We start from the raw sequence: 26,604 nt of genomic DNA on the forward strand, positions 1-26,604 counted from the left end.
TGTTTCTTATCCAAAAAAAGACCTGCTGCCTGACAACTATCTACTTGTTTCATGTGGAAAACATGATCAAAGTAAAAAATGAAAGGCAAACAAGAAACAAGCTCAAGATACATTGCTTAAAAGGATTACTGTACAGGTTATGGACCACACGATTGGCATTCTGTTTAGTTTACAGGTAAAGCCTGCAGAGATGACTGGAAGTCTCCAAGTGTAATGAGCTTCTTAAAATAATGTAATCCTGTCCTTTATTACAAATACTGTTATATGCATTTCAATACCCAAGGCTTATACATTATCCAGTTAAGTATTCTCTACATGGCAACAACAGAAAGGCTTTCAATGTTGGCAATTCTTTAACAGTATGCTTATTAAAGCTTACTTGCATCTTACGATCTCAGCCAAGCTTACCTGATGGTCATTAAAGTATTGCTACTTAAACACAGAGCAACAGGCACTTTGAGTAATAAGCATAAATCAACAGTACAAAAATATGACAGAAACCAGACCATTCTGCAAAATCAAGGACAGATGAAAAGCCACTCTAGTACTTGTGTCTACCTTGGATGGGGGGAATACTCTGCACATTTACACTGCATAACTACTCCTTGCCTTGCTTCGACACATCCAGAGTCACTACGTGGGGGAGTGGGGTGCAACAAGTATGTCACAATTTGAAATGTCTCTGGCTGACTGTGATGGCCCTGACACATTTGTCATACCTCTCAACCTCAGAGCAAGAAATCTGGACAAAGCCATACATAGAAGTGGGACAAAGGCCCAAAAATAAGGACAATTTTTAAATATTGCTCTTATAAACTTAGAAAGCTAATAGAATAGGTCTTGCATTAGTATGAATTTTCTGAATGGTATGAAATCTGAAGCTCAAATGTCTGCCATTGTTTTCTAACTTCAGTCTTTAATGATTTGTCACTAATTTGCCAAAAAAACCCACAATTTTATGAAAAATGGACCAAAAATGTGATGTAAAATATAAAATAGCCACACAATACAGCTGGGAACCTGTCAAAGAAGGGACACTTTAACATTAGTACTGCTAACTTGAGCAGCTGACAAAATAAAAGAATCTACATGCATTTCTGAAATAAAAGTAATCTATAACTCTGATTATTACAGTTATATTTCTTAATTGTAAACCGTCCATGTTTTCTTCCAAAATTGCTATTTTGCAGAGGGATTATTAGGGGGAAGAGCAACATTTTGAGTCAAAATCAGGGACAGTTGAGAGGTTTGGCTATGCCTAATTCTATAAAGCAATTTATTTGCATGTACCTCTCAACCTGTTAATGCAATAAATCTGGACAAGGCCAAATATATTGGGGGAACATATAAACAGTACTAAAAATTGCTCTTGTATAAACTGAGACAGTTGATAGAACAACAGGTCTTACTTTAGCATGCATTTTTCTGAAGGTTATGAAGTCTGAAACTCAGTGTGTCATTATTTAGTGACTTAATTCCTAAATGATTTGCCAGAAAACTACAAATTGTATGAGGAACAAACCAAAAATAAGAAGCAAAAATCTATTCATTCTTTGAAAATCTGGACAGTTGGGAGGTATAGTTCAGCTGGGGCTGTCTTTAAGTTTGCCGCCCTTCCCCCTCACAAAATCATGGTTGAATGAAGCCTCCCCCTGCAGCCATTCCAATGATCCATTACTTGGCTATTTCACTCCATTTACCATAAACACTAATGTGCATACTGATTTACTTCTATGATGATTTGGACTTCATTTGAAAGCTTTATTTTGCATTTTACAGCACAAACACTAAGACATCTGCTAAACAAACTTTTAAAACTTCTCTGCCCTTGAAACTCACATTCATTGAAACCCACATTCAAAGAAAATACATTTTACCAGTGGCAGATAAGATTAATTCTGGGCTGTTTTCAAATCATAGGCCCCTTGCATATGAAACATACATGTGCTCTTTGATACACTTTCCTATTGCTTTGAACATTTTTCCAGTAAACAATGAAACAAAACACATGCACCAATAATGACAAAACTGCCCAATTCAGAACATCTTTCCAGTAAACAATGAAACAAAATGCATGCACCCATAATGATAAAACTGCCCAGTTCAGAACATTTCCATCATAAAAGTCTACTCAAACTTCTACAGTCCACCATTATCAGTAAATATGCACAATTCTACAGTCCACCATTATCAGTAAATATGCACAATTCTACAGTCCATTATTATCAGTAAATATGTACAATTTCTGAAGAAGTATGATAAGCTAGTAATATTGCAATAGGAAATGGATGGCAAACTGATAACAGGCTCATAGTTAGTATCTTATCTTTTTCAGTACGGCAGCATCCACCCCTTGTGGGAGTAGAGCCAACAAACTTCTGCATCAAAAGCAAGTACACAACCTGTTGTGCTATTAACAATGCAAGCTGACTTAGCATAAGCAGCACTAAACTTTTCTTCCCCTGCAGCTCTCAACTCCTTGTAAAATCTACTCAATACTCAACTGCATCTCAACTTCGCAGCACAAGAAATCTGGAAAAAGCCAAATTTATTGGGGGGGGGGGTCAAAAGCCCAAAAACCAGGGACACATTAAACATTGCTTGTATAATCTTAGAAAGCTGGTAGAATAAAATGCTGTGTTACCACCATACATTTTACTGCCAAGGTCCCTGTGCAAAACAGTCAGAGCAACATACCACTACGCTAATCAGCTGCTTTGCGAAAGAGAGGAAGACTGAAACTTAAATGGCTATCATTTAATGAATTCAGTTCTCACCATAGATGTCAACCTCTTAGCACAAAACACCTGGACAAACCCAGTAATGAGGGAATACAGCCTTCAAACATATTCAGTGAATTCAGTTCTTGCCATAGCTGTCAACCTTAGCACAAAAAACCTGGACAAAGCCAATAATGGGGTAATACAGTCCCAACAATAAGGACAAATTTCAAATATTCATCTTATAAACTTAGAAAATTGCTAGAATAAAAGGTTGTGTTACTATGTATTTTCTGAAGAATATGAAGTCTGAAATTCAAATGCCTGTCAATTTTACTTCTGACGGAACAAAAACAATTTTCAGCAGACGCCCAGGAAGAAATAATGCAGACATGTCTTTGTAACATGGGAGGACACAAAAGAAAACCCACACAAACTTAGGGAGAAGATGCAGACCCCACACAGAAGGCACCCCAGCCAAGAATCAAACCTAAAAACCTGCAGCTGTGCGATAACAATACTATCACTGCACCATCAAATATTAAGCATCGCAACATTTAGAAACCACAGATATTATGAGGAACAGATCAGATCAAATATGAGGCAAAAATCTGCACATTTTTTTACAAATGGTGGTGGGTAGGAAATTCAGGTCCTTAACACCTGCATACAAGGTACAGGATTCAAGCCTGAGGTATTCCCTACCACACCACCATGAGTTTGTTCTAGCCACTAGTATATAGCAACTGGGGCATTTCACACACACATCTTTACATATGTGTATATGTGTGCAAAGTAATACTGGTCAATTTTTAATTAGTGTTCATAACATTGCCTTGAAAAGTACAGTACACAGTAGGCAGGGGGTGGTGTGCAGTCCTTGAAAGCTTGGGCTCATAACTCTGAACTGTAACCCTATCATGTAAAGTTTCCTTAAACTTGACAGGTTTTGTCAGCTGTGCATATACACTATACCTTCCTGGGTCCATTCATTATCACATATTATTCAGTTCCATTGGGGTATATTTAAAATCTGCACCATCAAATATAAATTAGCAGCAGTGACATTAGCTCCTGCCTGTCATAGTACTTTTGAACAAATGGTTTCACACAATTAGTCTTTGGTCTGTTAGATTTCATGAAAACAGCATGTATTAGAGTGATTATAAAAGATAGTTTTCTTCCTAAAGGCTTGTCCCAAAAAGTAAATGGATGTGTTTATACATCCAAAAGAAAAAAATGAAGCAGTTGAAATAATTTTCCAGTTGTTTTTTGCTTGACTTCTGACACTTTACAACACCAGCCTTCATTTTTATTGGTTTGCAACTGACAGTAAGAGTCTACTTTAAAATACACATAACATGAGCTTAGATTTAAGTAGAACTGTTCATTTAGATAATGATCAGAGGTATATTTTCAGTATAATATTGGTCACATTGTTTTAGATCCCTTATAAATATTCAGTTCTAACAAATCAGTGAGTGATGTTATACTTCCAATAAATCTTTGGAATGTACCAACAGAAATACTAGTCAGACTGTTCAGAAGGTGCCCTAATATTATTCTATATTAAGGTGCCAATATGCCTGGCCTGACAAACACTTTAAAATATTTACATCCATCCATGTTCTTTTGCATAACATAGTTTGCTGCATACTTGCCACTGACAGCTTTACAGAGACAAAGACAAATGACCACGGCTGGAGCCATAAATGCCAGCTCTTGGAACTTTAATTACAGGAGTGGTATATCCTATGAGTATACTGCCTCACATGAAAAACTGAAATAAAGCGGTGTGTTCCTTTCTTTTGTGGGTCTAGGTAGTACCTGGTCATTTTATAGCACTTTCTGTAGAAAATAGAGCAATTTTTCTGTTGTGATGCTTGAGTATGAATCATTATTTGTGAGCATTTGAAGTGCCTTGAAACACAGTCACATTAAAGGTGTGTAAAAAGCACTGCTGCTGAAAGCTGCAAATGAAGGGAGTGTTACAGTGGAAGGCATAACACCTGCAATTTGTAACCAGCAAAAGTCTAGGCAGATCTTTTCACTGCAAATTGAAAGAACAGCACCACACATTCCTACTGAATGGAGCTATTCAGTAACTACTGCAAAGTGAGACAAATGATTTACTTCTTTAAAATGCATAAATAAGACAAGGTTTTATCTGCAGTAATCTTATAAATCATCATGGTTTCACTGCTATTCATGGAAGCCAAAGTTTTCTTGATTCTCCCTTTAATCACACACACACACACACACACACACACACACACACACACACACACACACACACACACACACATGCACACACACACGTGCACACACACACACGCATACCTTCCCTGGAGCGATCCCTTTGTGTCATTAAATCCATACCTGCCCGCGCATCCCGTCCGTTGGAGAATCAAATCCACCACGCGAGATGTTCTTCCCCCAATGAGACTCCAGCCTGCCGACGTTGCAGTCCGCGTTCCATCCATTTCCAGCGACAGTTTATGCAGTTCCAACTGCATAGACTTCTGGGATGTCTGTTCTTAAGTGTTTCCTAATCTGGACTACTGCTGAGACAGTCTGCGCATACTCCAGACTGTCTCAGCAGCAGTCCGGACTAGTGTGCATGCACGAAAGTCCGAGATTTTTTTCTTTTTCTTTTTTATCATTATTTTTTTTATTTTTTTTTAATTTTTTTACAGCTGGGGGGCTGCAGTCCGGCAGTCCAATATCACGGGCCACCCCTGCCAGCAAGATAAAAACACTTTCATCAAACTAAACAAACATCTCAGAGGAGAAATAAAGTCTACCAAAGCCAAATTTGAGGTGAATCTAGCCTCCCAGGCCAAGGACAACCACAAGGCATTCTTTGGCTATGTCCACAACCTCAAAGCCAATACACAATTGTGTGCAGAGCTCATTGTATGAAGCCACCTATACTGAGCCAGAAGATATAGTAAACCTACTGGCTGATAAATTCAGCTCCAACTTTACCCTCCGCTCCCCCTCAAACTTCCTTCAGAAAATACTAATATAACTCCTCCTGCTATCACTAGGGAACAGGTCCTTAATATTCTCTCTAAGGCCAGGAACACTGCATCAATGGGCCCCGACAATATCCCAGGATGCCTTCTAAATAGCATGAAACATGAGCTATCAGGGCCTCTGCAATTGCTATTTAACTACTGTCGCCAAATAGGCTTTGTGCTGCATGAGTGGAGAACAGCAACAGTCATCCCTCTGCACAAAGGTGGGCCATCTATAGACCCTGGAAACTACAGGCCCACAAGTGTCACTAGTCTTATATTTAAAGCCATGGAAAGAATTATCATGGAAATGATCAGTAGTGATATAGTAAACCTACATACACTGGACCCAACCCAGTTTGGTTTTATCAAGGACAGATTATGCCTACTCAACCTGGTGGACTTCTTTGACAAGGTCACCAAAGCAATGGATGAGGGCAAAATGGTTCATACTGCCTACCTTGACCTGGCCAAGGCATTTGACACAATACCACACTCAGGGATTGTTGACAAACTCAAAAGGTTATGTACTAACTCATATGTCACCTGGTGGATAGCCAACTGGCTCACAGACAGGACCCAGGAAGTTAGACCTGGGGAGTCCATCTCTACAAAGATGCCAGTCACAAGTAGAGTCCCTCAGGCATCAGTCCTTGGATCACTCCTTTTTGGCATTTCCTTCTCTGAAGTCAAGGCCTACATCAGATGATTGCAAATTAGGAGCCATCATTGAATCCCACTCTGATACAAATGCTTCCCAGGAGGAGCTTACACAAACAAACAACTGGTGTCAGAGCCGTTAACTAAAACTAAATGCCAAGAAATGCACAATAGTATCCTCCAGGAAGTCATCTACCCTGGTAACTATCATATTGACAACACATCCCTTAGAGTTGACCCAGTAGTTAGAGACTTAGGGAAACACATTGGATGGTAATCTAGCCTTTGACCATCACATGTATACAGTAGTGAGGAAATCCTTCTGTGTTGCACAAGTTTTAAACAAGGGTATGGGATCTAAGTCCAAGGAAGTCATTGTTCCACTGTATTCGACATTCATCAGACCTATCACTGAGTATAACGCCCCTTTTGGTATGTACCTAACCAGGCATATCCAACAACTGGAACGTCCACAAAGGTTCCTCACTACAAGAATACAGGGTATAAGTAAAATGTCCTATGCAGACTGCCTCAAGGCTCTATCCCTGTATTCCGTCTCCTACAGTCTTTTGAGGGGAGATCTATGCCTGATATATAGGGCATTGTCAGACCCCACTCTGATGGACCTCCTGCAGATCCACAAAATGAACAGCACCAGAATTACCTGTTCTAAAGACTTTAACCTCACCTGTGATATAAACAGGAAGTTCTGGAGAGACAGATATGTATCCCAGAGACCACCCCATCTATGGAACAGGCTCCCCCATCCATATAATCAGAGTTCCTCCCAAACCCAATTCAAGTGCAATCTGGACAATTGGACAGGGAACACGAAATTCATCCCTGGTTTGGCACCTATATCTCTAATGGACAAAGGCAACCTGTAAATGGTTCATACCCCAGGCCCTAGCTTGGAAATGCTTCATCTCCCAAGCCCCTGCTTACACTTATCAAGGGTATCAGAACTTGCCAGAGATTTGGGGTGCATGGCTAGGCTTAAAAAGGTCCTTGTAGTCGTTAGCCTAGTAAACACCTATTGAACTTAAATTATATATAAAAATCAGTCTATATCAAGATTTTATATCCTTCTGCAATCATAGGACTGCATACACATCTGCTAACCTCATCAGATCGAAATATAGTGAAATTTTTTAAACATGGAGAACAAATCTGAGATGACTTCACTGCTTAGTTTAGCAGAAGCATATCTGTGTTGAGCAGAAATGGAAACAAAACCTGAAGTACACAAAAATCAGGCAGCAACTGAATGTGCCACAAAACAAAAGAAAGAATATAAGGAGAAGGATCAGATGAGAAGGCAAGAAATGTGGAAAAGGCATAGATATAGTTGCAAGTACAGAAAACTCCTGGACCAACCTCATGTTGATTGGGGTTTGATGCAGAGGTGAATTTAATCCAAATGATGAAAGGTTAATATTAGTGGCCCCGGACAGCGGACTACATATATGTTGGTATACAAAGTCCATTGAGCATGTGGGAAAAACAGACAAATGCAGGCTCTGCAAAACAGAACTGGAAACAGTTACAAAACTTGCTGCTGGGTGTGATACACCAATGGCAGAGGGTTTGTATACTGAAAAGGCATAATAATGTGGCAAGAGAGTTGCACTAGGGATTGTGCAAACATTACAATATTGAAGTAGCTGAGAAGCATTGTACAGATGAGCCCCACAGCTTTACAGAGAATGATGAAGTTTATAACACAGTTGGAATCACCCATTATCAACAGTTCTAATAACAGTTACAAGAAAATCAGACATAGTAGTCCATGAAAAGACAAAATAGCATTGGTCATTGAAATTGCACCCAGTAATGCACAGAGAGAGAGAGAGAGAGAGAGAGAGACAAAGTCATAAAATACCAGGATTTGCAAACAGAAATGATGGCAAAGTGGAAGATACTTAGACAGTTCCAATATTAGTAGGAGCAATGAGTCTCATAAAAAACAATTTACACTCTTATTTAGATATGTTACTGATAGATGCAACTCTGTAGGAATTGCAGAAGAGACAGATTCTGGACACATTGCAGGTGCTTCAAAGAGCACTTTTGGCTAACATCAAAGATCGGAACTGTACTAATTTCACAACCTTTAATTATTCTTTGACTTAGGAAAGGGGTCCATTCCCATCATGGTACTAGAATCCCAAAGGACGTGTAGAAATTAAACTGGAGGCTACAAGAATACTAGTATACTTTGGTTCTATATGTATTTTTAAAGCATAGCAAACAGCATAAAATGTAACAACTTACATGACACATACAGTACACACAGAGCATGACAAGACGAAGTTTAGACCCTTTAAGCTTTTATTTATTTTTTTTTTGGTCAAGTGTCACTGAGGTGACCTTGGATTAATATATACAGTTGATTCCACACTTTTACCCAGTGGTAACTATTGCAGTTTAGGCTCATAGGTGTAAGTTAAGAATAATGTAAACAGCGTCTTAATTCAATGGTCTGTACAATTCTAAAAGTTACACAGTATCACAGTGTAAACATTTTCAGTTCTGCTTTTCTGATTACATATGTCCAGATAAGTTTAAGCGCAATGCTTGACAAAGTTTATATCAATATTATGTTATTTTAAAATATTTCATATTTGGATAGACCTGAAATTGGTCATTATCGATTAGTGTCCTATGATGGCAAACAAATGTAAGTAAGTAAATAAACACAATAAATAACTGACTGGATAAAATGAATTTTTATATGCTGTATCTTGCATATTACAGGATAAGCTATTTGCCTTAGAAAGTCAGAAGGTTATACAAGCCAATGCTGTTGCAGCAGTCTTTGGCTTTAAGTAAAATCATGCACCTTTTCTGTCAGGCATGATTTGATCTCTAAAATAATTTGTTAATTACCACGTGAAGAAAAACCTCAATCAAGAGACATTTGACTGAGAAGTGGGATTTACATTTGCCCACAATGTCATTAGTGGACAAATGATTTCTGTACTTATTACTCATTTTGTTTTGTTGATGGAAAAAAAAAAGGAGAAAGGGACTCTATTGCCCCCTTGTGGTCAAACAAACATTTCCGAAAAATCAGTAAGCTTGGCTCCTTCAAACTGTCAAATGACATGAATGTAAACCAAACTGCATATCTGGGTAAATAACTCTTAAAACTTCTTGACATGATCTGCATCAGTTTTGAAACACTGCCTGATGCCAATAACAGAATGCGGTTTGCGTCTTCCACATCCAACTTTACTTTGATAAAACATGGGAAAAATAAGGGCTGCAAGTAAATTGCAAATCAAATTCTTCATGACTTTTTCCCTTTATAACTCTTCGGCTATAACAATGTCACCCTATAAAATTCAATTTGGTCTCACTGAACTGGTTATCATGTTAAAATGCCAAAGAGAGAGAAGAGCTGACATTCAACTGCAACTATATTGCTTCCCCGATTCATTAAAAGTATATGTTACAAGTGTACATTATCATTGTTTCTACCAAAAACCCTACAATCTACAATAATATTTTTAACTGAACTGCTGGACTACCCAATGGTTATAATATCTGCTTCACAAGCATGTATCATGGTCTTCTTGACTACATTGCAGGCAAACAGAACTATCTGTAAAAAATACAGTGGACATTATCAAGTGACCTTCTGATCAACAGGCACCTCAAAATTCACAATTATATATGTTAGTTATCTGTTAGGCAATCACAATCCAGAGATCTTATCACCCATAGACTAAAATAAGTATCAAGTTTTGCACTAGGTTCTGTATGTCTGGCCAAAAACAACAATTAATGGGGGGAAACAGACAGCAGTTATTCATGTGTACTAATGAATGTACATCATTTTATAAAAATACTGCCAGCTCATAGGTGTGAAACCAATGCGAGAAATATCACAACATCAGAATTTTCAGTCAAGCCTGGGCATTCCCATCAGTATGACAACAACCAGGCTCTCTCATAATTGAATTGAGAGACCAGGACATCTAACAATAAATTAATATCTGAGAGAATTAGAGGACTACTAGCAAGCTACAGTCAGGGCTTTTTGACCAAAACATAACCCAGTGGTAACAATTGATTAGTAGCCAGTCAGCAAAGTTTACTTTGACTGCTTCTGCTTTGGCAATATTTTTAGCTACTTACAATTCTCTTCCTATTTATTATAGCAATAACCCATGCCTGGGTGTGGGTAATGCTGGATTTACCCATGGTTGGTGTGGCTTGGTCATGAGTGGCCAAACAAAGACAACTGTGGGTAAATCCAGCATTACCCACACCCAGAAGTGGGTTATTGCTATAATACAATGACATTATTTAAGAAAAAAATAATTACTTTTCTTAAATAATAGCATTGTATAATGCCTCCATGCTGCTCTTCCACAGCTGTCTGGTATTCTGCGGCAGTTCTGATATACTGCGCATGCGTATGCTGACGCAGTACATCAGAGCTGTGGGCGGAAGCAATGGAGAAAGCAAGATCTCTGTTGCTTTTTACAAACTGTCTCGTGATGTTAAAGGAGTTTAACATAGTGAGACAGCTTTAAAAAAACAATGGAGATCTTGCTTTCTCCGTTGCTTTTTACAAAGTGTCTCGCTACATTAAAGGAGTTTAACATAGCGAGACAGCTTTAAAAAAAGCAACAGAGAATCTACGTTGCTATTTTTAAGCTGTCTTGCTATGTTAAACCCATTTCACATAGCGACACAGTTTGTAAAAAGCAATGGAGATCTTGCTTTCTCCACTGCTTTTTACAAAGTGTCTTGCTAGACAGTGTGTAAAAAAAAAAGACTTATACTAATGGAAAAAGTCCGGGCGACCGGACCTTTTTCCATTAGTATAAGTCTGATTTACAATGTGCACGCTGACCAATCAGTGTGCACGTTTTGGAATATTAATGGGGGGCCTTTGTATAATGAACATTTACAAATATTCTTTCAAGTTCAATGACTGCTTTCTACTTAATTTACAAATTGCTCACTGAACAGCATTTTATTTTCCTGTCAAAGTTATGCTTCTGCTCTTAATGGATCAGGATTCCATTTGACATGCTTCAAACTTAATTTTATATAATTGTTTGCTCATTTTGTCAGGTGAGTTATGTTCATCAACCAAATAATTCACTGATTTATGTCATAGTAAAGAGCATTTAGACTTTTTCTTTATTATAACACTACAATGATCAATAGTCTGCACACTGCATTTTACTGACCATTCATTATTTTTTTTAAATTGGTTGACTGATTTTTATTATTACTATTAAACCATTTCTTTCCAATTGATAACCAAATATTAATAACTGGTTGTTACATGTAAACAACACATTGGGTAGTAACATTAGTTTCATAGTCTTATTTCAATGACTAACTTTGGTCTGACTAGATTATTACACTTAATTGTTACTTGGGATCAAATTACTCATTTCCAAGTTTTCTTTGAAATTCCCAGAGTTTCCTGCTAACTCCTTTTTAGAGTAGGATAACCTACTCATTGAGCTCCACAATCCTGAATATTGGCTCAGAGGTTTAGCTGTCATTCTAGATGAATGACACTGAAACTAGGGCTGAAAATATGCCAGCCACTTGCTATGTATCAAAAGGGGATGAACAGACAGAGAGAGAAAGAAAAAAGTAAAATATAGTGACTATGGCAGGATTAACATATTATTCTTTCATCATGCCTTGCCTATTTCAGCATCTCTATATAAAAATGAAGACTGGATATGCATGATACATACCAACAAAGTTTTTCCAGTACACAGGATTGTCACATTCCTTCCATCTGTGAGGCCATCCCATCAGAACTGTGTTGTGTTTCATTCCTCCAAGTCCAGCAGTCTGGAGAAGATGAGAAATCCCATCTCTCATTGTTGTGGAAACTACCACATGGCAAAACCCTTTGGTCTTCTCAGTAGTCATCAAGGCTTTTATATTCTGCAAGGAGGATCAGGGAAATACAAAACAGAATATTAAGCTTTATTAGTAAAGTACTTAAGGCATCTCATGAATGTGGCAATAAAGTGAATGCAAGCATAACTGATGTCAAAAAGCATAAATAAACTCATGAGTCATTTATTCCATTAGTTGTTAACATACTGGAGATGAAGGAATATGAGAGTAAATCCAGGAGAAGATGCCGAAAGGTTTAAGTTTCACTAATGCATTCACCAGAATGGAATGCATACTATTTACAAATAGTTTTCAATTACAGATGCTGAAAATATATTAATTTTAAGGTAGACAAAATTTCAATGGATGTGATGGATGTGACTTACTAGTTGACAATCAGATGGTCACTTCACATTTCTGTGCCCCTCTAAACACAAATCTCATAGGAGAAACTCAAAATACAATTTTCCAAAATTGGAGAACTTCAACTATTATTACAAGTGTTATTTCTCTGAGAACGCTATGGCCTCACATCCCACAACCCTTGCCCTGCAAATTTAGTAAATTAAATCTGAACTTGCATTACCTCAGACATAAATGGAATAGTTGATTTTGTAATAAACAAGTATTTTCCCTATGTAGCTGAAGCAACACAACCTCAGAGTTTGAATATTTACTGAAGGGGGTGTCCAGTCTGGCCCCATGTCAAGAAGTACAGGGATACAGCTTTCTTGTTTTTTTTTTCCAAGTAAATAGTTATCTGTATATGTTGTATATAACAAAAGCAATATGCCATGTGTGTTTAAATGCATCTCCTTTACAGCAAAGGACGGCAACCACATCTTACTTACCCGAACAGGACAGTAAACAGTGGAATGAATGTTATTCTAGATCATAACACAAAATCCACAGAAATTTTTTGTAATGACACTGAAAATTAGTATACAAGTTAAAAGTCTTTGTATCTGTGGTTTCAAATAAGCTGTCCAATTACAAGACAAAATGTACATTGAAATTACTGATACCTGAAAGTCAGTTAACTAGCTGTAATGAAGAATGGAGTTAAACTGTGTGAAACTTACACTGTCTAAAATATAAAACACACGTTTATTTCTTTTTTTGTTTTGGTATTTACAATATCTAGAAAACATGATACTTCACCAATTTAAAAATTAAATTTATCAAATTTGTTGCACATCAGTTGAACATCAAACATGTACCTGAAATCTTCATTAGAAGGAAAGGCTGAAAGGTTACAATAATCAATGAATGAATGAGTACAAAACACAGACTGGAGAGATGGGGAGAGAAGAGTTTAAGTTATGCGTGCAAAAAGGCAAAACACAAGTAGTTCTGGAATCAAGTGAAATAACAGAATCTTCATATACTATGAAATTAGAAGTTATGTACTTACCATAACGTTCCATCTGAGTAGGTGGATTCATTTGTCTGCAACCTGTGGGTTATGGATCCGATATCGGATCCGAACCGGCATGGTTTATCCAGCTATGGATCCGAGCTCCTAGCTCCTCCCCTCACCCATAATGCCCTGCTCTCCCTACATGACCTCAGATCGAGTTTGCCCTGTATCAAATACCCTAGCAAAGGGTAACACATTCTATGCAGGAAACTGACAAGGCCAGGGGGATAGGAGGGCGGGATGGTTGCAGACAAATGAATCCACCTACTCAGATGGAACGTTATGGTAAGTACATAACTTCTAAATCTGAAGTAGGAGATTCATTTGTCAGCAACCTGTGGGACAGAGTCCCCAGCTACCTGAGTCTTGGGCGGCCGTCATGGAAGGATATTCCAGAGCACCACGGAGCCAAAGGATGCTCTACCTCTAGACGTGATATCCAGCTTGTAATGAGAAATAAAGGTACGAGATGAAGCCCAAGTGGCTGCTGAACAAATGTCATCCAGAGGAATCCTAGCCTTAAAGGCCGCTGAGGTAGAAACAGACCGGGTTGAATGAGCATGGACTCCGTCTGGTGCGGACCTCCCGGAAGCTTGGTAAGATAATAGAATACACTGGGAAATCCAACGTGACAAGGAGACTTTGGAAATTGGTTTACCCAGATTGAATTTAGCAAAGGAAATGAACAATTGGTCGGATTGCCTGTGACCAGCTGTCCTGTTAAGATAAAAACGAAGCTGCCTGTGAACATCCAATGAATGCAGCTTGTACTCGCCTTTGTTCTGATATTTAGGAAAGAAAACAGGGAGGTTGATGGACTGATTAATGTTTGCTTCCGAAGCTACCTTAGGAAGAAAAGAGGGATTGATCCTGAGGTACACGCGGTCCGGATGGAAGATCAAGTAAGGCGGCTTCATGGACAGGGCTTGAAGTTCCGAAACTCTTTTGGCTGAAGTAATGGCTACTAAAAATGCAGTCTTAAGAGATAAGAATTTTAGGTCTACTGTGGCCGCAGGCTCGAAGGGGGGAGCGGTCAAGGCCTGAAGAACCAAGGAAAGATCCCATGGTGGAACCCCCTGCTTGACAGGGGGTCTAAGCAGAAAGGTGCCTTTTAGGAAGATTTTACATAACTTGGCAGACATAAGAGGCCCAGAGTCATGACCAACATGATAATGAGAAATGGCCGCTAGCTGAACTTTGACCATGGAACTACTGGCGCCATCATTAAAAAGAGTGGTAAGGAAGTCTAGCACCAAAGGAAGGGGAACCGTGAAGGGATCAAGACCCTGCCGCTCCGCCCAAATGGAGAATCGCTTCCATTTACTGCGGTAAATTTTTCTGGTAGAGGGTTTAAGAGCCGCTACCAGAATGTCCTTAACGGGAGATGAGATACCGGGAGTCCTGATTAGGAGTGGAACTGGAGCAGCCAAGCAGTCAGCTTCAGGTTGTCCAGGTTCGGAGTTGGTAGGTTCGATGGGTGTGATATCAGATCCGGAATGGGATCTAGAATCCAAGGTGGATTCACTGAGTGAGACCTTAGGTAAGGGAACCAGATCTGCCGAGGCCAGAATAGGGCTATGAGGATCATTCTGCACCCCAACCGAGAGGCTTTCTGAAGAACCTGGAGCATCAGAGGCAAAGGGGGGTATGCGTAAAGAAGACCGGGAGGCCAAGCATGCACCAGAGCATCTCTCGGGGAATCCCCTGGAGGAGGGATTAGAGTGAAAAAACTGTCGCACTTGGTGTTTAAGGGAGAAGCAAAGAGATCGCAACAAGGAGTTCCCCATTGTGCGAAGATACATTTCGCTACTTGAGCATTGAGAGACCACTCGTACGGGGAGAGAATGGTGCGACTGAGCTTGTCCGCAAGGATGTTGGACTGACCCGGAATATGCGTTGCGATGAGAAAGCGGTTGGTGGAGATCGCCCATTCCCACACTCTCATGGCTTCTCGACATAAAGGGTAAGACCTGGTTCCCCCTGTTTGTTTATGTACCAGACCACCGACATGTTGTCTGACTGAATTGCAATTGTTCCCAGGGGAAGAAAGGCTTGAAGTGCTTGCAACGCCAAGAGCACCGCTCTCATCTCCAGAACACTGATATGCAGGGAGGTCTCTGAGTCGTTCCACGTGCCTTGGACCGTCCGGCCCGAAAATGCGCCCCCCACCCGAGGCGAGAGGCGTCCGTGGTCACTGTGGCGAGAGGGGGAGATGCACAAAAGGTGCGGCCTCCGTGGAGATCCTGGGAATGGAGCCACCACAAGAGAGACCGCTTGCAAGCCTTGCTGATTGCAATGGGGTGATGCAGGGGGAGAGAAAGATATGACCATTGTACTTGAAGTGTCCACTGAAGAACCCGCATGTTCAAGCAGGCAAGTGGGAGAAGAGAAATTGCTGCCGCCATGGACCCTAGTGCCCTCAGGACCAATTCCGCCAGAACTGAGCTGGAGTGGAGGATGGCCCGCACCTGGAGTCGCAGATTCCAAACTCTGTCAGTTGTGAGAAAGGCTCTTAACTTCCTCGTGTCTAACCTGGCACCTATGAATTCTATCAACTGAGTAGTTGCCAGGTTGGACTTTCCTACGTTTATCGTGATGCCTAGGCAGGGAGCTAGATGAAGAAAGGAGTCTCTTGCCAAGGATAGTAGATGCCTTGTTGGGGCGGTGAGAAGCCAGTCGTCCAGGTACGGAAAGACCTGCACCCCCTGAAGCCTCAGGTGGGCCTCAACCACTGCTAACACTTTGGTGAACACCCTGGGGGCTGTGGTGAGACCAAAGGGAAGGACCCTGAACTGGTAGTGACTGGCTCCCAGCCGGAAGCGAAGAAACCTCCTGGATCGTCTGTCCATCAGTATGTGGTAGTACACATCCTTGAGGTCTATAGAGCACATCCAGTGATTCTCTCCCAGAAGGGGGAGGATGGACTGCAAAGTGACCATCCGGAACTTCTCCTTGGGAACTGCCAGGTTTAATAGGGACAGGTCTAAAATTGGTCTTAGGTCCCCCGTCTTTTTTGGCACTAAAAAGAACCTGGAGTAGAACCCTGATCCGATCTGGTCTGGGGGGACAGGCTGGATGGCTCTTTTCCTCAGCAGATGGCCAATTTCTGCTGAAGCGGCCTAACTCTGATCGGGTGGAATGTCGGGGAGGGATTTTAGCTTTGGGACGTGAAGAAAAGGGATTTTGTATCCTCTGGATATAATGCGGAGGACCCAGCGGTCTGATGTTATGGACTCCCATTCCGCTAGGTGCTCCGAAAAACGTCCCCCGACTGCCCTCAGGGTTGCTGTGCGGGCCGTTCAGAGAAAGGTTCTCTGGACCCGAAATTCCTGGGAGCCCCTCTGCCTCTGGGGCGGCGTCCTCCCTGTCATCCTCTGCCATGGAAGGACTGGTTGTCCGGAGCGGGTTGGGATTGCTGCGACTTCCGGAACCACATCTTCTTCTGGCCCTTTTGGTTCCTAGAGTAGGACCTCTGGGGCACAGAGAAGTGGACTCCGACGGCAGACAGCGTCTTCCCGTCCTTCTCGCTCTGGACCAAGGTGTCGCGAACCGTCTTGCCAAAAAGGGCAGAACCGTCAAAAGGGGCATTCATGAATGACGCCTTGAAGGGCTCCGTGAAATCGCAATGGCGGAGCCAGGCCTGGCGTCCCGTGACTAGGCCTACTCCTGCAGCTCTAGCGGCTCCCTCAGTAGCATGGGAAAGTAACCGCATAGAGGTATTGGTCACGGAACGAAGAGTGGCCATACGGGTGGAGTGCAAATGTTTGTCCTCCTCCGACATGGACTCTTGGGGGGGATGCAGCATATTCCTTGATAAGATCGCGCTGCATCCTAACAACATGTGCCAGATAGTTGAGCGCCCTCACTGAGAAGGTCGCTGAACTAAACATTCGCTTCCCCAAGCGGTCCATCATCCGAGACTCCTTGCTCGGAGGATGAACTGAAGGACTCTCCTGAGCGAGTTCCCTCTTAGTGGCTGCTGCCGTCAACATGGCATCTACTGGGGGTCCCTTGCTCCAGTGGGCACGGTCAGCAGGGGGGCTAAGAATCCTGTCCGGCCTCTTGGGGATTGGCTCCACGGTGTCCGGTTCCTTCCACGCCCTGGTGGTAATGAGGTCCACCAGGGGGTCGGCAGGAGGGGACACCCAAGAGGTAGATGGGCCCGCTTCAAATGCCTCCAAGAACATGGACTCGTCCGAGGAAGACTTTGGGGCAGACCACCCACCTCTTATACGAAGCATTTCCATGATGTCTCCAAAGGAGACATCTTCGGGGGGTGATCTTGGGGAGCCTTCCCCTTCCTCCAAGTCCGTGTCTTCAGTTAAAGACTCGGGGGAGTCTATGTGCCTCCTTTTACACGAGTGCTTGCAAGGTGCTTCCTCGGGGGGGCTGTCCGAGGAGCCCTCGCAAGCAGTGTCTAGTTCCAAAGGAACTGCTTGGGGCATTGAAACGGGCTGTCCCAGTGGCCAGGTGACGGAAGCCTGACCCAGAGCAGATGGAGTGCGGGACGGAGCCGAAGCAAGTGCCGGGGGTCCGGAAGCCCTCAACAGAGCCCTCTCCACTACATCAAAAGCCGAAGGGGAGCCAGCCTCGACCAAAGGATCCGACAGACGGCTCCCCCTCGGATCCGAGGAGTGGATCAGAGCCGGCGCCGAGCCCCTCGGATCCGAGGGACCAGTGCGCTCCGACACGGACAGCGCCGAAGGCACACTGAGTCCCCCAGATCCGAAGCTCAGAGCAAGGCTCCGAGAGGTCGGATCTGAAACACTCGAGGGCAGGGTTGGATCCGAAGTACCTAGTACTGTCGGTGCCGACCCCGGCTCCAAAGCAGCCCGGCTCCGAACGCTCCGAGCCCGGGTAGCGGGTCGGAGAAGGAGCTATGGGCTTGAAAAATGGGGTTGAGCTCCCCCCCGGGGGGGGGGGGGAGGCAGGAGCACTCCCATCTGCATCTGGGCCTGGATGAACCTTCGCATCATTCGGTCCAGATCAGCGTCGGAGAGACTATAGGTAGACCTCGATGAGGCTACCGAGGTAGGCCTTGAGTACCGCCTCGATAGCCTTGAAGGAGGTCGGGTCTCCTCTTCCTCAGGCCCTGGTGAAAAGGATGGGGACTGGAGCTGAGAAGGAGGAGAGCCAGCAGCCATAGAGGCCGGAGGAGAAGCCCGCTTAGCCGGCGGGGCCGAGACGGAGGTCTCGGCCCGCCGCATATGGTGCTTCTCTCTCCGGTCCTTCTTCCTCGCTTCCCTCTCCTCCGAACCCATAGAGGGAGTTTGAATCCCGGGCGGAGGAGGGGGAGCAGGTAAGGCAGCAACCGCCGAAGCGGTAACTACGGGCGGAGGCGGCCGAGTCCGGGGGCAAGAGTCCCGCCAAGACCAGCTTCGACCTCCGCTCCTTCAATGCCCTGGGGTTGAACCTTGCACAGATTGAACATCCAGAGGTGAGGTGTTCAACCCCAAGGCATCGAACGCACCGAGTGTGGCCATCAGCAGGGGATAGCTTATGGCCACACTCAGAGCATTTTGAGAAAATTGCCTTTGGGGCCTCAGACATACTATCTTTTTTTTTTTTTAGAAAAAAATAAACTAGCACACACACTAAAGGCCCCAAAGAAACACACACTCACACTAGCTACGCGCCAGAGAGGGGAGGGTACGCAAAATTAAGTTAACTTAACTCAAAAATATAATATATAGAAGGGGAACCTAACACTTTCACACAGTTAAAGTATTTTAAAGTAATAAAAACCCTTTTAAAGTACTAAAAAACCACTTAGCTTATGGAGCTCAAAATCTAGGCTGTCACCATGAACGCGGCAAACTAGATCTGAGGTCATGTAGGGAGAGCAGGGCATTATGGGTGAGGGGAGAAGCTAGGAGCTAGGATCCATAGCTGGATAAACCATGCCGGTTCGGATCCGATATCGGATCCATAACCCACAGGTTGCTGACAAATGAATCTCCTACTTCAGATCTAAATGTATTAGCATTTACTGACACTAGACACATTTGAACATTTAGACTACATACTTTAAAAGGGCCAAGAAATAAGTGCTGTTCTGGAAAAAATGTTTTAAGTACTAATGAGTTTAATATAATATAAAACTGTATGTGATAGTTCTGCAGTAAATGTTTAAACAGAAACACAATAGTCTGAAGACAAGAACTAAATCAGCAGTGTGCCAAGGCAAAACAAACAGATGTAACAACATTTTACTTTTTAATAATATGATACATAACTTGGTCATTTAAGAAGCATCACTTCTGAAAACTACAATCTCTCTCCCTCTCTGTTACCCATGTTTTCAATTGAAGTCTTTCATAGATTCATACTCTTTACAATGCAGACAGTGCAGGAACCATAATCACCCTGCCAATACCCACCCTCATTGGGGACCTCCTACCCCCAGGAGTGTAAAACATGCCAGGCCTGAGATGAATTATTGGGTGCCTATCCAATAATCATGGTTTGCCTTAATGAGAGCACAGGTGTCACTTTTGTTGCAATAGAAAATTGTTTCAGAGACTGGGGGGGGGGGGGGGGGGTGTTGAGTAATTAACTTCCCCTTCAGTAGGTCTCATTTATTTGCAGATGGAAATTCAAGTCTTCAGTTTGAGATTTTAGGGATGAGTAGGAGATCATGAAGTGCTGAGTCCTTAGTAGCATGGAATGCTAGACATAAATCACCATGCAGCATTATAATATAGAGGATAGGCAGAGAACTTCAAGACTGTCTTGGTAGTTGAGGGTCTTTAATCCAGTGATCTTGTTAGTTAGGTACTTCTGTGTGTGATGTGTTTTGATAATACCTGTATGTACACACATAAATACACAAGAAACCAGTGCATGGAGTGGCCAAAGGGTTCACACATCAGTAAATACATTCAAGAAAACAGAAAATGCCCTCACAAAAAATAACCATAAATATGGTTTTATTATGATGAGCAGCACCACAAAACAGCAGCAAAACAAGGTTTCATGCAAACGGCTTCTTTAATGAATTCAAAGCAACTATTGCTGTAAAACGTATACTGCAGACAAACAGTGCCTTGGAAACCATTTACTTTTGAGTTCCTCCAAAATTCAGAGCTACTCCTCTGGCAGATATGGGAGCTAATGCTTGTAATCAAAATGAGGTCATAGCCATTGGAATTGGTCACACAAGAAGTTAGACTTGAAGGATGTAAAAGAACGGGTCAAGGTTCACACAAAATGAGACTGCAAAACATAATGGACTTGATCCCAAGTTTCAATGAAGGTGACTTGGTTCGGTTTGTAATAATAATGATAATAGAGAGGAAAAAGGAAAAAAGTTGTGAAGACAAGGCAGTAAAACTTCACTGATCTTGGACGGAGAGATTGCAAAGTGATTCATGTGACTGGATGTCTCTGCTGGTGACTCCCTTTAACAAAATTAAATTACTGATGTTTATTATTAAGTGTTTATTTAAAGTTGGAGGATGGCATGGTTTTAAAGTATCCTGTATATCAGTTGGTGAAACAGTGGTTTTCAGAGGAAAAAAATGACAATGAGGTTTGACTAAGAAGCTGCAGCTAACCAAAAAATGATGACGACGATAAGATGATAAATAAGAATTAACAAAATTAGTTTAAAGGGTATTCATACAATCTAAGATACTTATCAGGTGAAAACAAATGGGACATGAGGAATGTGCTAAGGCAGTTGAGACATGGGCAGCTGGTCTTATTGATCAGTAGTTAGGTAAAATGTAAGATAAATCTAAAAAGAAAAATCTGAGGTTTAGTGGAGTGTCAACAGGCAAAGAAGAGGGGGACTGTTTGAACTTTGCTAAAACAATGACAGCACTGTGGGCTGGCTTTAGAAAGATGTTGGTAACTGAGAGAGCCTACCAGTTAGTATGGATGCGAGCTGACTGAAAATACAGAAAAAGCTGAGGTTGATGCAGACATGTTATTAAAAGGAACAAGATTTTTGCTAACTGGGAAAGGAAACGAAAGTGACGTACTGAAGGACAACCTGTCGATAAAATATATTTTTTTTCTGAAGTAATGTTATAGCAAAAATTACGCTTTACAGAGGCAATTACAGAGTCTGGAATATGAAGGACAGGGTTATCTTTCCATGGAGATCTGAAAACTGCTTTTTTAGAAGGTGTGCAGTTGTTACTGCTACAAAGCAGGCAATGGTTAAGCTGAGCAAACTGCCCTAAATGACTGTTAATGATGTAGAAAAAATGGAACAGCCCAGCCCTTTGACAGTGTCAGTTAAACAGAGGTGAAGAACAAGTGGGAAGAATATAAAAATGTACAGGTGTCCAAAGGGTGGTTTGTGATGGCACAGAGGGCATATTTAGCTATGTAACTGAAACGATTGAGCAGGCAGACTTCCACTGAATAAGCTGAAAAGAAAAGTAACCGTAGAGAAAATGGAACCCAGCTAAAGATACTGGAAACTACAAACATAGTGGTTGGTCTGTTTGTTGCAGGGACTTTTGAAGAGCTATAGAGAGGCTTTATACAAACTGCTTAACTCGGCATGATTAGTATTGTGGGGAAACATTTTTAGCAGTGTCTCAGATAATTTCATTAGTGATCATTTAACATTATACTGAGCTTATTGAGCTTTCTAAATAACAGATATAGCAAGCTGACTTTGCTAATTATACTAAATAATGTAGACATACGTTTGGTTTAATAAAGTCTTATTACAAGGCTTTGCAAGAGATCTACGTTTCAAAGGGATAAGCATATACAAAATGGATTTTTGCTAATAATGTTGGAAAGAATGGACACATCTGTTTGGGCAGAAGTGCTATTATTATAAGTGACATGCATCCAATATTATTTTTCAGCATTGACAAGTGCTAGCCCTAGAAAAGCAGAGGAGGCCATCAATAATCTTTGTGAAAACTGTTTACTGTCTTTAATCAAGGGATCTCATTCCAAAAGACACTTATAAAGTAGGCTGAGAACAAGTGTTTTGGAATTTGGTCCCAACAGTACGCCTGTTTATAGATTGACCTTACACTAAAGTCAGTCACACTGAGAGCAGGTCTTTCAGAATCAGGGCAGACTTACACTGAGAGTAACTCTTGGAATTTGGCCAACAATGTTACTAGCGATGGGAAAATATTTTTTTTTTATTTTATACAATGAGCTACTTTTAAGCATTGGATAGTTGTTTCATTGAGTAAGATGGAAAATATTCCATCTGGGACTCTAAGCTTTAAACTGGGATGTTGAGCTAACATGACAGAAATGTAATTCCATCCAGCCTGTTTGTGGATTTACCTGAATGATTAACGGTGTCCCTGTTTTTTTTCTTTTTTTTTAATTTCTCCATATCTTTTGGGTTTCTAATAGCATTATGAGAATGGACCCAATTCCTAGATCAAACTACGATTAAAATTCATGAAATTAGTATTATTTCACTCTTTGATGTCAGCCAAAAGTGCTCTTCGCAGCACCCGCAATGTGCCCACTAATGACTCCTTATGTAATTTGTATGGAGTTACATGCATTGGTAGCATATCTAAATATGATTGTAGACTTTTTTTTTTTTTAAGACCCGTTGCTCCTACTACTATTGGAGCTATCTCGATATCCTTCTTCCACATTGCTCTCATTTTTGCTTGCAAATCCTGATATTTTATGACTTTGTGTCTCTCTGTGCCCAGGTCTTCTTTTCTTGGACCACTGTATCTGGTTTTCTAGCACCTATCGTTTGAACTGTTGGTAATGGATGATCCCATGTTATGTAAACTTCATCATTTTCTATGATGCTTTGTGGCTCATGTTTCCAGTGTTTTTCAGCCAATTCAATACCATAATGTTTGCACAATCCCTAGTGCAGCAGTCTTGACACATTATTGTGCCTTTCAGTATACAGTCCTTCTGCCATTAGTATATGACAACCAACAATGAGGTTTGCAACTGTTTCCAATTCTGTTTTGCAAAACCTACATTTGCCTGTTTCTCCCACATGTTTAATGGACTTTTCAAAACCAACATGTAGGTAGCCCGTTATCTTGGGCCACCAATATTAACCTTTCATCTCTTGGTTTAAATTCACCTCTCCTTAACCATTCCTGTGTTTGTTCCTGATCAACATGAGGTCCTTCCAGAAGTTTTCTATACTTGCAACTATATTTACACTTTTTTCCACATTTCTTGCCTTCTCGTCTGGTCCTTCACCTTATATTCTTTCTTTTGTTTTTTTTGGCACAGTCAGTTGCTGCCTGATTTGTATCTACTTCTGGTTTAATTTCCATTCCTGTTTGATGCCAATATGCTTCTGATAGACTAAGCAGGGAAGTCATCTTAGATTTATTCTCCTCATGTTTTAAAACATTCCCTACATTTGGGTCTTGCGAGGTCAGCAGATATGTGTGGAGTCCCACGACTGCAGCTCTATACATGTAATCAATTTCAAGGAGGCCCATCCCTCCTTCAGAATGGGGAATATATAATCTTGGTATGCACTGATTTTTATAAATCATTTGGTGAGCATGAAGCATCATTCTTGTTTTCCTATATAATTTATCCAGCACCTTTGGGGCCAGTCAATCACTCCACAACTACAGATTAGGACAGGAAGAGCAAACTTGATTTATAGCTTGGATTTTGTTCCTAGATGTCAATGCTGTTTTCAGGATTAATTTAATTAAAGTCTTCTGAAGTACTCCTAAGTTTTATTTGCATTTTTTCATGTTTTACTGTTGATCCTTCATCATTTCCCAAATATTTATACACTCCCTCTTGCTCAAGTTCTTTTATATCACATTCTTGTCACAAACTGATGTTTTCCTGATGCTGGAGTTTTCCTGTTTAAAGGTTGCTTTTGCACATTTATCAGGACCTTTATCAAATCCCTGTCCTGTGGGGGCAACAATGGTATATTACATTGGTAAAGCAAACTGAATGATATGCTTAGGTGAGTCAGTTGTCTAGATGATTTTTAAGCTGTTTTCACATGCCATCATACTTGTTTGAATGAGAAGGGCTGCATGGTGCTAAATATGTAAATATGCATTTTATATAATTAACTTTCCAAAGACAAGAGTTTATATTACAGTATATTAAGACTTCCTGTATCTGCTACTAGTTATTCTGGTCAGTAGACCAAGTAATTTGTCAGAAGGGAGCAGAGGCAAGAAACAGGCTGGCTCTTGAATGCCCGGCATTCTCACAGAGGATGACAGTAACAAATGCTTAATTGTGGTTGAAGGTGATGACCAAGTGGTACCTTCCATGGGATGAGACATGAAGATGATTGTGACTTGGAAAGTGCCTTATTAAAATATTAATGCAGAAGTATTTATTTTGTATTTCTTAGCACTGATCCAAATGGATCTGCTTCAGACACAGATTGGAAGTACATACTCAAGAAATATAAAACAGGAAATACAGAACAACAAGTGCTGTCTATGCAGCATCAAACTGAAGAAATGCACATGAAATAAATATACGTTTACAATGCTAAGCATACTAACACTGAGAAAACATATACTATATGGAGATAATTGTTATTATTATTCATATATATGAATACTTTTGTTAGGATTAGTTATGGAGTAGAAACAAGTAGAAGCAATCAGACAGTTTAAAGATGAGTATTTTCCTGAGGGATTTGCATTTTGCAGGTCTCAACAAGTATTATTTAATTTTCTTTGGAAAAACAGGGTGCGACTCACCAGTTTTCATATAGACAGAAAGCGTTTCCCAAAATCTGGGGGCTAGGGCAGAAAAAGCTATGACCACTGCAGGTAATTTTATTATGGGGTATGAAAAGATGAAACATTTTCAAATTCTTGGAGAGACCAAAAGCTATACTGGTAATGCAAAACTGAAAGTCTATCTGTGAGAAAGGGAAATGTATACAGACTAAGAAACTTATAAAGCAGGAAGCCCAGGAGCAGGTTCACTGTTTGCTGGACAGGAAGCCATTTGGCTTTTGTTAAAATCAGACAATGGTGTCTGTAATAAGGAACAACAGTGATGAAACAATACATTTTATTAGAAGTTCTAGGTAGGGAGGATCAGGTTTTCTATGAGGCACTAGCAATGAGGGGAATTTTAGTAGTTAAAATAGTAATTCCAAAAGTCATTCTACATTTCAGATCAAGAAAAGAAAACTTTTCAAGGCTCAGAACAGTAAGCTAATTTTTACGTCTGACTTTTTATGTGACGCTGAACATTGAAAACTTGGTGAAAACATGTTCCCAGATACCCAAATGCTTTAGTGGTCTTGCTGGTATACAAAATACTGAAATGGATGGTGACTGTAGCCTTTTGTTTGGTTCCAAACACCATGCTTTAATTAATTAAATTTATTTAGTTTTGTCATAAAGAATAAGACTCATGAGTTTAAACTGGCAATTATAGATGGGCCGGATCATGTTCAAGGCATTAAGTGTTGCAACAGGGAGGTTTTGTTTTAATTTTTTATTGAAATTTTATAAAAAGAAACAATCACATTAACATAAGGTAAATAATGATTTACACAAGTGTCTATTTCAATTCTTACTACATGCACTAATAAAATTCATTAAAAAGCAATAAACTGATTCTAGAACAGAGATGAATATTTCTTCAGTACTGTGTTCAGTTCTGTCCACAAATTATATTCTTTGGTTATTTTGTTTTTCACCTTAACAGTAGACATTTCTTTATGACACACAACTGTGATAACATTTACAAATTCTGTAAATAAATGCATAATTTCATTAAAGTAGTTGCTCTTCTACGGGTGTGAGTTACCTGGCAAGCTGTTCCAGCTGCTGTGCTTTCTACATAGGAAAAGACCTCTTCATAAATTAATCTATAATATTTTGAAAAATAACACCAATAATGCCCTATATAAACACCCTTTAGCTTATGATGATTTTTCAAAATTTTACTGGTGAAACAGGGTAACATT

At 40.8% G+C, this 26,604-nt stretch overlaps 1 protein-coding gene across 2 annotated transcripts in view; it reads right to left on the reverse strand.

The window, feature by feature from the left end:
- SLC12A7 (solute carrier family 12 member 7) overlaps positions 1-26,604 on the reverse strand; it is a 2,260,604-nt gene that overhangs the window by 235,476 nt on the left and 1,998,524 nt on the right. For both annotated transcript variants that reach the window (XM_044065144.1, XM_044065145.1), the window contains one exon: positions 12,136-12,331. In XM_044065144.1, coding sequence (XP_043921079.1) covers positions 12,136-12,331 — 196 coding nt within the window. The remainder of the gene's footprint in view (positions 1-12,135; positions 12,332-26,604) is intronic.

Source organism: Protopterus annectens, chromosome 3.part0, assembly GCF_019279795.1.
Source record: "Protopterus annectens isolate FY-2018-M chromosome 3.part0, PAN1.0, whole genome shotgun sequence".
In the NCBI taxonomy this organism is placed as follows: Eukaryota; Metazoa; Chordata; order Ceratodontiformes; family Protopteridae; genus Protopterus; species Protopterus annectens.